The 13099-nt window shown below is 41.3% G+C and overlaps 1 protein-coding gene across 1 annotated transcript; it reads left to right on the forward strand.

Moving 5' to 3' along the window:
* Positions 1-215: 215 nt before the first annotated feature.
* INHBA (inhibin subunit beta A) lies at positions 216-12467 on the forward strand. The gene is made up of 2 exons (XM_032182367.1): positions 216-881; positions 11439-12467. Exons 1-2 carry the CDS (start codon positions 494-496, stop codon positions 12323-12325), a joined length of 1275 nt encoding a protein of 424 aa, XP_032038258.1. The 5' UTR covers positions 216-493; the 3' UTR covers positions 12326-12467.
* The last annotated feature ends 632 nt before the right edge of the window (positions 12468-13099 follow it).

Here is a 13099-nt window from a genome sequence, read left to right on the forward strand (position 1 = left end):
ATTTACAGGAATTAAAAGAGATTTTAGAAAGGGGGGAGGGCAGAAAACCCGAGTAGTGATATTTGAAGAGAGGTGTGTGTTAGGGGAGCAATGAGCATAAGGAAGCCAGCCTGCCTGTTCCTCCCCCTTCCTAATCATAGCCTTTACTCACAGACAAAACTCCCTCCCTCTCCCATTCACTCACTCACTTTAGGCCAATCCGTCCTCTCCCTCTCTCTCCCTCTCTCTGTGTCTCTCTCCTACTCTGAGACAGAGTCAGAACTCTTCTCCCTGACAGCCACAAACATCTACAGCACTTATTGCATTCAGAGAGGGAACCTGCAAACAAAACTTCACAGAAAACTTTTGGTTCTTGTTCCAGAGAATTTGCTGAAGAGAAGGAAAAACAAACAAACAAACAAACAAACAAACCAGCCCCAAAAAAACTGTGCGTGAAGGGGGAGGAAAAGCAGGGCCTTTTAAAAAGGGAATCACAACAACTTTTGCTGCCAGGATGCCTTTGCTTTGGAAGAGAGGATTTTTGTTGGTGCTTTGCTGGATTATAGTGAGGAGTTCCCCAACCCCAGGATCCGAGGGGCACAGTTCAGTCACTGACTGTCCATCATGTGCCCTTGCCACGCTCTCGAAGGATGTGCCCAGCTCACAGCCTGAGATGGTGGAAGCAGTAAAGAAGCACATACTGAACATGTTGCACTTGAGGGACAGACCTAATATCACCCAGCCGGTGCCCAAGGCAGCACTTTTAAATGCCATCAAGAAACTCCACGTGGGGAAGGTGGGAGAGGATGGCTATGTGGAAATAGAGGATGATGTTGGAAGAAGAGCTGAAATGAATGAAGTTGTGGAGCAAACCTCAGAAATCATCACTTTTGCGGAATCAGGTGAGTACTTAAAAACAAAACAGTAAAATAGCCTGCTTGCCAGAACTGCAATTAACTTCTTCTCCTCAGCAGTACTGTTTTCTCCAAGGTTGTGGGATGAGACCTGGGGGAAGGGAGAAGGAGGAATGGGTTGGGGGGGGGAGGTCTCTGAAGGAATTTGATTTCTCTGACTTAGTCTTGGCTACAGATTACACTTGCTAAGCACAGGCAGCCACACAGGGAGGAAGCTCTTTAACCAATCTTGAGCAGAAAGTCAGGCTGCAAAGGGGTCCTCCAAACTGCTTGTGAAGCCAGAGTACTTGCACTAAAGTAGTTGATCACAGGGCTGATGGTGAAACAAAAAGGGCTGAAGCCTTTTGGGGACTTTCTAAAGACAGAAAGTGATCTGCAAACTACTTGAGAAACTGCCCTTTCTTGTAAAAAATATAGTGGAAGTTATAAAATCTGAGGAAGCAGCTTTAACTTTTAGAAGCGAGAGGGCATTTTTGTTTTCTAATTTAACACAGCATCTTCGGCAGTAAAGAGTTGCAGGGATTGTCAGATGACTTCAATAGAACTGGACAAGTTGCTGTAGCTGATCCAATTTGTAATACAGGCTTCTGCATACTGGAAAAAAGATTCTGCTCCTAAACCTCTCCTGCCAAAAAAATGCACCCTATCAAGGTTGCATTTTGAACTCTTAAAGCGCTGTTTTCCCTAACTGTTATGTAGTAAGAGCTAAGAATATTGATATTTTTTAACTAATAGCTTCAGGCTCACATCAACTGCCTATAGGAAACCACTCTAAAGTTGTAGTTTACTGTCTTGTTCCTACATGAATAGGACCAGAACTCACTGTAATTCAATGTATATGTATGTGCATGTATATCTGTTTGTATGTGCAAGTATGTTTATACATGCAACAGTGTCAATATCTTGCAATAACTCTATCATCTAACTAACAGCAACTTTTTATGATGCTGTCTAGCCAAAGCATTTTTCCTGTTGCCAAGACGGTTTTAAAAGAATGTCATTGTTTTGTTTGGTACAGCATATGGTAGGCAAAGTATGCAAAGGAACACCAAGCATTTTTGTTTAAAAGTTTGCTGCAGCAGTATAAACAATTAAGACAACACTCAGAGTTTCCAGTCCTGAAAACCTGTTGACTCAGATGTTCTGTTTGCAGGGAAGCCATGCACAAGAAGTGTGCATGCTTTTAAGAGCAGACATTCCTGCTAGCTGTCCGATTTCCAACTGTACAAGGAGCCCTTGCCTTTGGTGTCCTTGTCAATACACACATTATCAGTCCCGTCAGTATGCAAGTGCGGGCTCTTCAGTTTTTTTCATCCCACCCCCACTTCAGAAAGCAGGCAGATGTCAATGCCAGTGGTCCTGAGAAGCAGGAGTGGATCAACCTTAGTTCAGAAATGAGTTTTTAAATGCAATGAAATCCCTAGTCGATCTACGAGTCGGATTCCCCACCTGGTATTCAGCAGCTCGCTCTGAGCACTGTGAAACACATATGGCATGAACAGTGGTTTCTCTTCACTGTGTGAGTCCCAATCATTTGTAAACACATTATTGTCTCTCCTGAGCTCTGACACAAAGGAATTTGGAATTTGATATATGCCTATTCAGTATGACACCCTCCAATGGCAACTCCTGAAGCCATTGGCTCTTGGGCTCACGTGAGCAGTGAAAATCGTGCCATGGCCCACACACTGGCCAATAGTCCAGCCACTGATCCCCCGCTATAAAATACCCAATACTAGCACGTCACTTACTTTGATTTACATAGCGTTGTCCTACCACTGCTAGCCAAATTAATTGAAGAAGACTTATGCTATGGAGCTGCGCGGCTGCATGCCCTGGGCACAAGCTGCGTACTCGTGCAATTTCTTCCCTGCTCTCTCCTCTACCTAAGCCCATCCTGGAAACTGAGGCAGGAGAATTGCTCCAGCCCTGCATCCCATATCTGACAGGTTTTTATTTGGGAGGAGGTCTCAGCAACCCAGAAACTGTGTTCCAGCATTTGGGCTTATAATGGAAACGTTGACTCCAGTCTGTGGACTTCCAACTGCTGATACATATATTTTTCACCTGGAGCTGCTCGTAGATGTTGTCTTGCTAACACTGGTGGATCCACCATGCTTTACAGGTGCCAGTGCTGCAACACATGAATAAACTTCACCTGGGCTCTCTTCCACTCCTGCACCAGCGGTATTGTGTGTCAAATATGAAAGCAGTATTATTTTTCCTGTTGAGGAAATTGAGGCAAAAAGAAGGCAAACGACACGCTGGGTAGAAATTAAAAGGAAAAAAAAAAAAAAAAAAAGACAGGAACAGAATATAGCCACATGGACAGTCCCCAACATTTGGTCTGTAGTAACTGAGAGGAGTATGGATAAGTTTAAAGCACCAAGCAGGAGAATGAACATGTTACTCTCACAGTCAGGTTAATATTCTTTTTGCTTTTAATGTGAAACTCACTCTGTCTCAAAAGAGGAGAATAGGAAATCAATGAAAATGAGTGGAAACATCTCACATTGTATCAAATAAATGTCTATGGAAAGAGAAATAATACTTCAGGCTTTTTGCTCCTTTGGGTATGACTTGACATAAACCAGCCATTCCCTTTACTTTTCAGAAGCCACATTTACTACTTGCCTTCATAAAAAAACCCTAGTATTTCCATCCTTCATCAGCCGTATCCTCAGACATACAATGAAATGGAGTGAATGAACAAACAGTGCCCTGTGCACGTGGCTCTGGCTTGAGACTGCTCTTTTATAAGAGACCAAAATTCAAGCAAGCATAGGCTACAGACAGTTAGAGGGGAAACTAAATGCAGGGAATATGTTTGAAGCACAGGTGTAGTTACGTCCAGGAAATCAGCAAAATAGTTGGCAGTTAGTTTTCACAGCTAACAAATCCAGGCAAATCTTTGCAAAACTAATGACCATGAGTATTGGGCAAAAGTTTACAAATGCACCCTACTGTCCTTTGGCAGTTTTACAAGTAAAACACGAAAGTGATTTTCTACTTGCATATCAAACTAAGATTACTAACCTCGATTAGTTCTGCTAGGAGGGTAGCTGTGCCAGAGCTCTGTGGGTTATTTCAAGGACTTAAAAATTGTCTTTTGAGGAGAGGGATCATATACATTCATGACGAGAAAATCCAACAGGTTCTGTAACTGAGATAGCGATTGCTCATAAAATATGTTTGGCTACTAACTTGTTCATTATTTTAAGTAGATAGCTTATTAGGCAGATCTGGGATTTTTCCAAGTGAATTTGATCCTGGCAACTAAACTACCAATGAAATGGGTTGCTAACGTCAGCACCTGAGAAGGCAATGGGAATTTCTGGGTAGAAATACTAATCCAAAGGCTTATCATTAGGAGAAGGGGAAAAACAGAGGGGAAAAAACAAACAGACCAAAAAAAAAAAAAAAAAACCCAACCAACACACATGCACACAAAACCACAACAAGTGTCACGGCTGTTTACACTGCTTTTACCTTTCTGTCTCCCTTCCTACTGAATTCAAGGTGAACTGGCTTGATCAGGTGATACCAACTTTTTTTATAAGTAGATATGTGTATGTACACACTCACACCTTTTCTTAGCATGATGCCTACTCTTATATAGCCAGTCTGGCAGCTCAGGAGGAGGAAAAGGATGGGCCGCTTATGACTGTTTAAATAATTTCATCAATTTTCTTTTGAAAGGAAATGGATTTAATGGTATGAATATCTGTGCTGAATAAAGAATGGCCACGAGAGGGCACACTCCAAAGGCTTTTTACTCCATGCAAGGCAACCTTCCTGCAAGCTTCTATTTTACCTAATTGAATCCTGAATCCCAGAGATCTTTATGCTTATCTGTAGCTTCTCTGAGTGGAGCTCTTGTTTCTCTCTTCTCGGTCATTTAAAAGACAGAGATTCACTGGAGTGGAAGACTCTAAGTTAAAAAAAATGCAGTGGAAGGAAATAGGCAAAGGGGAAAAAGATAAAACTGATAAACTGATGGATGCTGGAAGTTCTGGGTATCTGGAATCAGAAATGATCATTATTATTTTTTACAAGATACTGAGAAATGTGACCATGAATCATCATCTGAGCTGATTTTCTCACATCTTTTTTTCTAATGCAGTCTCCTTGGCTTTCAGAAAACAAGCCTATTTCTCCCCGGTTTTGGTGTTGCATTTTTTTATTTTTTTTCTTTCTCCTTGGCTTTGGCATACTTTATTGAAGATTTGAAGTTTAGCAAATGAAAGCAAGTTACTTCCAGAAGAAGAAAGCCATTCTGAATTAATCTGTTTCATTGTAACAAAATGTGAGAATTCAAGGAGATTGGTTGCTTTGAGAACAATTTGAGAAAGCACACACAAATCTGAGAAGGTGGGAACCAGTTTATAAAAAGATACCTGAGAGAGAGAGGGACAGAAAGTACTGTATGTGTCCCTCTGTGGGTAGTCATGCATTCAGTTTGATATGCAAATCTAGCTGGAAATATATGGATATGCATTTGTTTGTATGCATGTATAAGCAGATGTATGTCTAGAGACATGGGTATGCCAGAGGAGGCAGGCTTATAGACCCATGCAGCTGTACCTGCAACATTGTAATGTGGATAGATTCTTGCTTGTAAGTATGTGCCTTCATGTGCCCTCTTGTGTGCAGGATATACCTACACTGCTCATGTGTACATTCCTGCACAGATTCATGCTGGGCAGTCCTACTATCTACTTCTATCTATATGAGTGTGAAAAGGCAATCTCATGTCACGCAGCTGAGTTTTGCAAGATATAATTTTGGACTGAACGTCAGTCTTCTGAAAGTAATTGGAAGTTTTGCTATTCGTTTCAGTATACTTGCTATTTGGGCCTTACTGCACAGGAATCAAGTATTGTAATTAAAACAGTGACAGCTTTTGATCCACTTAATTTTAGAACTTAAAGTATTAAAAGTATGTTAAAAAAATAATATCTCTTTTGTGAAAGACAAAGACTTGATATTATTTGTATCTTGAAATATGCTATTGGTGAAAGTGACCCTAAGCTTTCCTTGAGCTATTTTAGATGTGAATGCAAAACTCAAGTAACAAAACAAAAACAAAACAAAACAAAAAACAAGCAAACAAAAAACAACAAACACATCCAAACAAACACCTTTTTTGTTTCTAAATATTTAAGGCCATGTGGGGGAAGGGCTTTCAATTTGGAAGGAACTCTAGGTTGTGGATGTAAAGTGCTTCTCTCCTGACAAAATGGCAGGGGACAGTCAAGGTTCACTAGAACCAAATTATTTCACATTCTGAGTGACCTTGTCAGTGCCCCTTTGGGTTAATTTTTCAAGAAAAGGTATTTAAATAAGTTTGTTGCTGCTTTTTTATTTTATTTCCCCCCCCTACAAATGCTTGGGAAATAGTTTTTTTTTTTTTTTTTTCTCTCACAACAAAAATCCCATTTTGCTGGCAGTAAAGAGGATTTGAACATAGAGATAAGGTGTTTGTTATTTCTGTCATAATTCATCCTCCTTTTTCAAGAGGCAGCCGTCACCCAGTCAGGGAGCAGAAACAAAACTGTGCAACCCAGATGACCAGTCACATACGTGGGGTGGTGAATAGTTAGAATAAATCGTTTGTCAGTGATTCATAAGCTGAAATGTATTCACAGAAATAGCCACTGCCTAATCGCAGTAATAACACATTTGTAATAATCAGTCTGCCCAGGGGATAATTGCCAGACGATAACAGTGCTAAATTCACTGAATAAATTCTGCCCTGTGAACAATTCATCTAACTCTAGTGGTCACTCATTAGTAAACATTTTGAGCAATTATCTCTCAATAACCATGCTCTTCTCTTTGCTCTCTTTAGAGGAACCTTTCTAGTAACCTATTTTTTTTTTTTTTCTGTCTCCTGGGGAACGGAAATGAGAAGTGAAGAGAAGGATGCTTTTGAATGTAATTACAGATTGGCACGCAGCACAAATTCCCCCAAATCTAAACATAGGCAGTAGTAAAGTTAGCAACTAAAAAAGGAAAAAAAAGCTTGCTTTGTATGGAAAAACAGTTCACTTACAGTATAACGTAAAAACGGTTCAAAATTAAGCAGTGGTGAAGAATGGAAATTTAAAGTAACAGCACCTTCTTAATCAGTGAGCATTTCTGAATGGAAAATTTAAATACTGCGTATTAAGAGAAATTAAGAATAAGTCACATGATAAGTCAGGAAGCATAATCACTTTCATTCTGAAAAAAATCAGCCTTAATCATTTAACAGCATATGGTTGGGGAGGGACGTCATTTTAAGTATGTTAGCATTTTATTAAAAAAATAAAAATAAAAATCCTCTTAACTGTATAGCTTAAGCCCTCTCTGGTATGTGCACATAGCTTGAACTAACGGGGCCTGATCTTGAAGCAGGCCGCAAATTGCAAATCAATGAGCTTTGGCTGCGCAGCTGCAGCCCGGAGGGACCCTGAGCCTCAGGGCCTGGGCCGTGCCAGCCCTCCATGCTGTCCTTTACCAGGCAGTGGGCAGAATCCTTTGCATGAGCCCTTCTGGAGGCAGAGAGCAGGGCACCTGTGTGGGCAGGTTCAGGTTTCTGTCCTAAAAGGGTGTGCGAGCACCACTGAAGAGAAAAACAGATACGAGCAAACTCTCGTGCTGTGTATACCGATGCTATGCTTCCTTTCCATTCAGTAACTCCCTCCATTAAACCTTTTACCATATATGCACTACTTTATAGGGCTTATATTTTTAACCATTTTTCATGGCGTTTGCCATGTCCCTGCTAGAGGGTTCTCTCGGCGTCCCAGCCCTTTTCCTGGAAGGGACTTCTGCCTAGCAGCAAAGCAGAGAAGTGGCCTCTCCAAGGCTGTTGGAAGGGGAGATGAGGAAAACCAATCAAAGGGGGCCAAAGTAATCCCTCGTCTCCTTTTCCAGCCTCTTTCTGCCATGATAACAATCCAGCCTGTTGCTGTTGCTGTTTGTATGAGCACTGAAGTGATGAAGGCATTGCCACTGTTGTGCTGTGGGTCTTTCCACAGGAGTCAGGCAGGAGGAGCAGGATGATTAGAAATGAAAAAAAGACCCTTGCAAATCAGTTGTGGCAGATGAGAAGTCAGGACAAAGGGATAAACGGAGTGTAATTATGGAAGTGATATTACCCCGAACATGCAGGGATGTCTCCTCTTATAATTTCAGTTAGATGAACAGCATGTATTTCTAAGAGCTTGAATGAGGTCGTTAACTCAGACCAGAAAGGAAAGACTGCTAAATCCCTAAGCAAAACATGGAGAAAATGAAATACAGCAGAATTTTGTCTCGGAAAACCTGAAGAATGTATTTTATCGTAGCACAGAACCTTTTGGAAATATAAAGATCCTGTTATAAAGTGAATGTGTAATCATCATAAGCCCGATCCAGAGATCGCAGTTCAGTACTAGCCCAGGCCAAAACCCAATTTCAAAATGAGCTGGTCTGAGCATAATTAACCTTGCAAAGATTGCAGCATTCATATCGTTTGTGCTGGATGATCACAACACACCAATTGTGAATGTGGAGAAAATTCAGAAAAGCTCATTTTTTTCCTAATATAAAAAGCATGCTTTTTATCCCCCAGCCTTGCACCATTCCAGTTTCCTTCTAAAAAGGATCTGAAAAAGGAATGATTTTTTAAATTGTTTTTAAAACCTCTTATTAGTTATGTCGGTTTGAGGACTCAGTATTTTGTGTCATGCAGGAATATTAGTCTCATATAAGCTTCCTGCATCTTGTTTAGAAGCTGAATTGACCATTTGTGTGTGAAAATGTAGCTAACATTAATATCCAGTACAACAACAACCTACAGGGAAGCTGTTATAGCTGCATAAGGACGGGTCATATGCTACCTTGCTCTAACTCACTTTTCTCCAGTGAAAAAAAGCAACGCAGATGTACTCCTGTACTTTTGCTTTCTCATATCTTTAGTAATGAGGAAAAAATCAACTTCCACACATACAGGAGCATATGAAAAAACAATTATCAGAGTTCTTGAGATCTTGTTTCTTTCATGTAATATCTGTCAAAAAGAGTGGTTGCATGGGTACACTTCCGGGCCAGTGCATAAAGTAATATGAATATTTACTGTTGGAGATATGTCACTTCATAACTATTTTCAGTTCCCACTGGAATGGAAATAACAGAATGTGAAATGCCATGCATTAACACTTAACAGCTTTAAGTATTCTGTAACACAGAGCTGCCCAGCTTTTCTGGTCTAAGGGCCACACAGCTTCTTCCCCAGTCAGGCCAGGGCTGCACACCCCAGCTGCTCTCTTCAGAGCACACAATGGAGCCCAGTTTTCCATGTCCATGTCCCAGCACTGCTGATCTGCTCATTCACAGGATCCCTCCTAGCACCAGAACTGCTGTCTGTGTCCAGCCTAGTACCTCAGGAACATGGTATAAGTTTGTGAGACAGGGTCAGGGGGTTGGAGGTGCAGGCTGTATCAGAAGTCCTCAAAGACCTTAGAAGTAACCCAGTCTGATAGAGCACGGTCTCCATAACATCCCTACATAGTATGCAGCCAGCCTCCTGGACCAGGTTTCCTTCGGATTGGAAGAATGTCACTGTACACCTCCTCATGCTCTGAAACCCAGGCCAGTGAGGGATTAATGCCTATCAACTACCCTCTGCTCCAACATAGCTGGCAGCTTAGCCAGGGTTTCACTTCCAGAATGGAAAAACTGGTGTTAGCCTTCAGTCATTATTGAATGACTCTCATTTAAAAAATACCAGAAAAACAGTAACTCTGCCACTCCCCACAGTACTGGTCAGTTTGCCCTGTCTTTTCTATAATCCACTTCCTTTTCTAAGGTTACAGTCCCACGGGTTCACATAGCTCTCTTAGAAATTAATGGAGCTTGCTTTGGAGACAGGCATCAGCAAAGTCTGTGAGAAGCAGTTAACACAAACCATGTGTTTTCCTATCTCAGTGACAGTTAAAGCCTACCAATTTCACACTCTCGACTTAGAGGGAAAACAAAACAAAACACTGCGCCTTTGGCCACAGTAATTCAGACATGTCTGTCTCTTTGACCCTGGGAATGCCACCAGGGAAAGCTGAATGTCAGTGCAGGACTTCACAGAGGGGGAAGCAACAGGTAGCTCAAAGGGCAATACAGCCTGTGTACAGAATTTAGAAACCAGGAGCGGTAAGATAGTCAGGGAAGTCATGTTAAGTGGAATTCAGAGGCAATGGGAAGCAAGGAGGAGACTTCCACAAGAGCAGTTTTCCTGTATGCTTCCTACCACTTCAGTTTTTCCTTCACCACTCACCCTTTTCCAGGGTTGCAAAATTCTGCTTCCCTGACAAGCAGAACTATTGCACAGAGAACCAGGTCAACAGCTGTGGGTACTTCAAGAATAATATCAGTGACAAACTGGTAATTATGAATATTGTGTCTGTCAACTAAGGTCAGATATCTGTGCATTCAAATCTGTGACTCCTGGCCTCCATCCTGAGAAAGAACAAAAGATGCCAGTGGGGACTTTTCGTTTGTCAAGAAAATAGAAAAGGAACCCTCTTTTTAAAAAAATAATACCCCTTCCCCACAGCAAATTCATTCTCTCTTAACTTTTTCATGCTCCAGTGATCAAATCATTAAACAGCCCTCATTATTCATTCCAACTTCTGCCAGGGATATGAGCTCTGTATCAGAGAAACACCCCCTCACCATCATAATCATCATCATGACATCTCAGCAAGTTGATACAATTATGCCAGAGAAACCATCCTCATAATTATACAGTTCTTTAGCACATTTTTTCAGTGTATTCACCATTACTATAATCACAGCGAGTACAGTGTGTTAAATTAAGAACAGGATTTACAGCTAACATCTCACAGGATGAAGAGTCTGCCTGCTGCAGTTCTGCAATTCTTTACAATAAAGCTCTGCAACCCCTCTGAAAGCTTAGGCTTATGTGTTAGTATTTCTTTGTTTTTGAGACAACTGACATTTACAACTCATTTTAAAATGCACACAAAGAATGGTGTTTTACAGAGGGAGAAAGGACAGACCTCATTCCCACCTCATTTCCAAAGAACTCACTCCCCAACCTTAGCTATTAGGCTCAGATTTGAATGTGTATGATACACATAGTCATGGACTGTCGTCACAAACTCATTTCTGCCTTTCAGTTAATAGTGATCACAAAGGCAACTCTAGGAAGTGAACTCTTAGCAGCTACTGATGCTTATTTGCCATGCATTGCATAAATGCATAAATGAGCATAAAGATATGATTGCTATAACAAAAAGCTTATAATACATTACTGGCAGTGTTAAAATATGGTACTGGAAAGCAACAGACAAACAAGTAGTTTTCTAAAGAATTTTCACAAAAGCATCTGAGAAGGGGATTAGGTGAAGAAAGGTTAGAACAGAAGAATCATAAGAATGTAAAGAGCAAAACAGGAAACCTAGAGAACTCCATGTCTGCAATGACAATAAGATCTCTTTAACAGAATGCAAACTGACGTACTAACTAGCTCTTCCTGTCTATTTTCATTTACCAAATCAGGCACACCCAAGAAAACATTGCACTTTGAGATTTCCAAGGAAGGCAGTGAGTTATCAGTGGTGGAACATGCTGAAGTGTGGCTCTTCCTGAAGGTCTCCAAGGCCAACCGCAGCAGGACAAAAGTCACCATCCGCCTGTTTCAACAGCAGCGGCAGCCAAAAGGCAACTCTGAAGGAGCAGAAGATATGGAGGATGGAGGGCTGAAAGGTGAAAGGAGTGAGACTCTGATTTCAGAAAAGGCAGTGGACACTCGAAAGAGCACTTGGCACATCTTTCCTGTCTCCAGCAGTGTCCAGAGACTCCTGGACCAAGGCAAGAATTCTTTGGATGTGCGGATTGCCTGTGACCTGTGCCAAGAGACTGGGGCAAGCCTGGTGCTACTGGGCAAGAAGAAGAAAAAGGAAGATGACGGGGAGGGGAAAGAAAAGGATGCTGGAGAAGTCCCAGGAGAAGAGGAGAAGGAGCAATCACACCGGCCCTTCCTGATGATGATTGCCCGGCACTCAGAGGACCGTCAGCACAGGCGGCGGAGACGAGGCCTGGAGTGTGATGGCAAAGTCAACATCTGCTGCAAGAAGCAGTTCTTTGTCAGCTTCAAAGACATAGGATGGAGTGACTGGATCATTGCACCTACAGGTTATCATGCCAACTACTGCGAAGGAGAGTGCCCCAGCCATATAGCAGGCACATCTGGTTCGTCATTATCTTTCCACTCCACTGTCATCAACCATTACCGCATGCGGGGCCATAGCCCCTTTGCCAACCTCAAGTCATGTTGTGTGCCCACCAAGCTGCGGCCCATGTCCATGCTCTACTATGACGATGGCCAGAACATCATCAAGAAAGATATACAGAATATGATTGTGGAGGAGTGTGGCTGTTCATAGACACATATGTGCACAAGACTCTTCTTTTTATGTTGAGAAGAGAACGTTTTAAAAGCCCAAGAAGAGGAAAGACCTGACATGGTATAAAAGCCTTTTTGAACGAAACAATCATCTGAAATAAAAACAAGAACAAGCAAATGAAAACAAACAAACAAACAAAAAAAAAAACCAACAAAAAAAACACAACTACACACACAAAAAAAGAGGGGAAAGTAAAAATAATAAATAGAAAAAGACATATTGAGGATCAGAAAAGACTACAGCTATAAAGAGGAAGAAAGCTTCATGATCCCAGGCTTGAATGAGATACGTTTGAATGACGGTATGGGTTGGGGATTTCCCCTTCCTTTCAGTATGCTCCTTATCTTATTAGATAGTATGTTAAGCATTAGCTATTACTAGGGGAATTATGTTCCCTCCCCTAGCTACCCATCAGTTCAAGCCATGGTAGCAGCTCATCTAACCTGCAGCAGTTTGGACAAAGTCCAAAATGTCATTGAAATTCTTTGAAAAGCCATGTGTATGAACACTACATTCACTGGCACTTTCCCCCAAAATTTACCAACGAACTGAGTAGGTGTGTAGTGTTTGTGTGGATATATATGTGGCTATGTATTTATATACATACCTTTATACATACAGACACTACACACTTACATATACTTACATTGGTAAAGAGACAATATTGTGCAGGTGTATACACCTTCATCTTCTGCACTACATTTACAAAAAAAAAAAAAAAGAAAAAAGAAAAGAAAAATGAAGAAAAATGAT

This window comes from Aythya fuligula, chromosome 2 (genome assembly GCF_009819795.1).
Source record: "Aythya fuligula isolate bAytFul2 chromosome 2, bAytFul2.pri, whole genome shotgun sequence".
Classification (NCBI taxonomy): Eukaryota; Metazoa; Chordata; class Aves; order Anseriformes; family Anatidae; genus Aythya; species Aythya fuligula.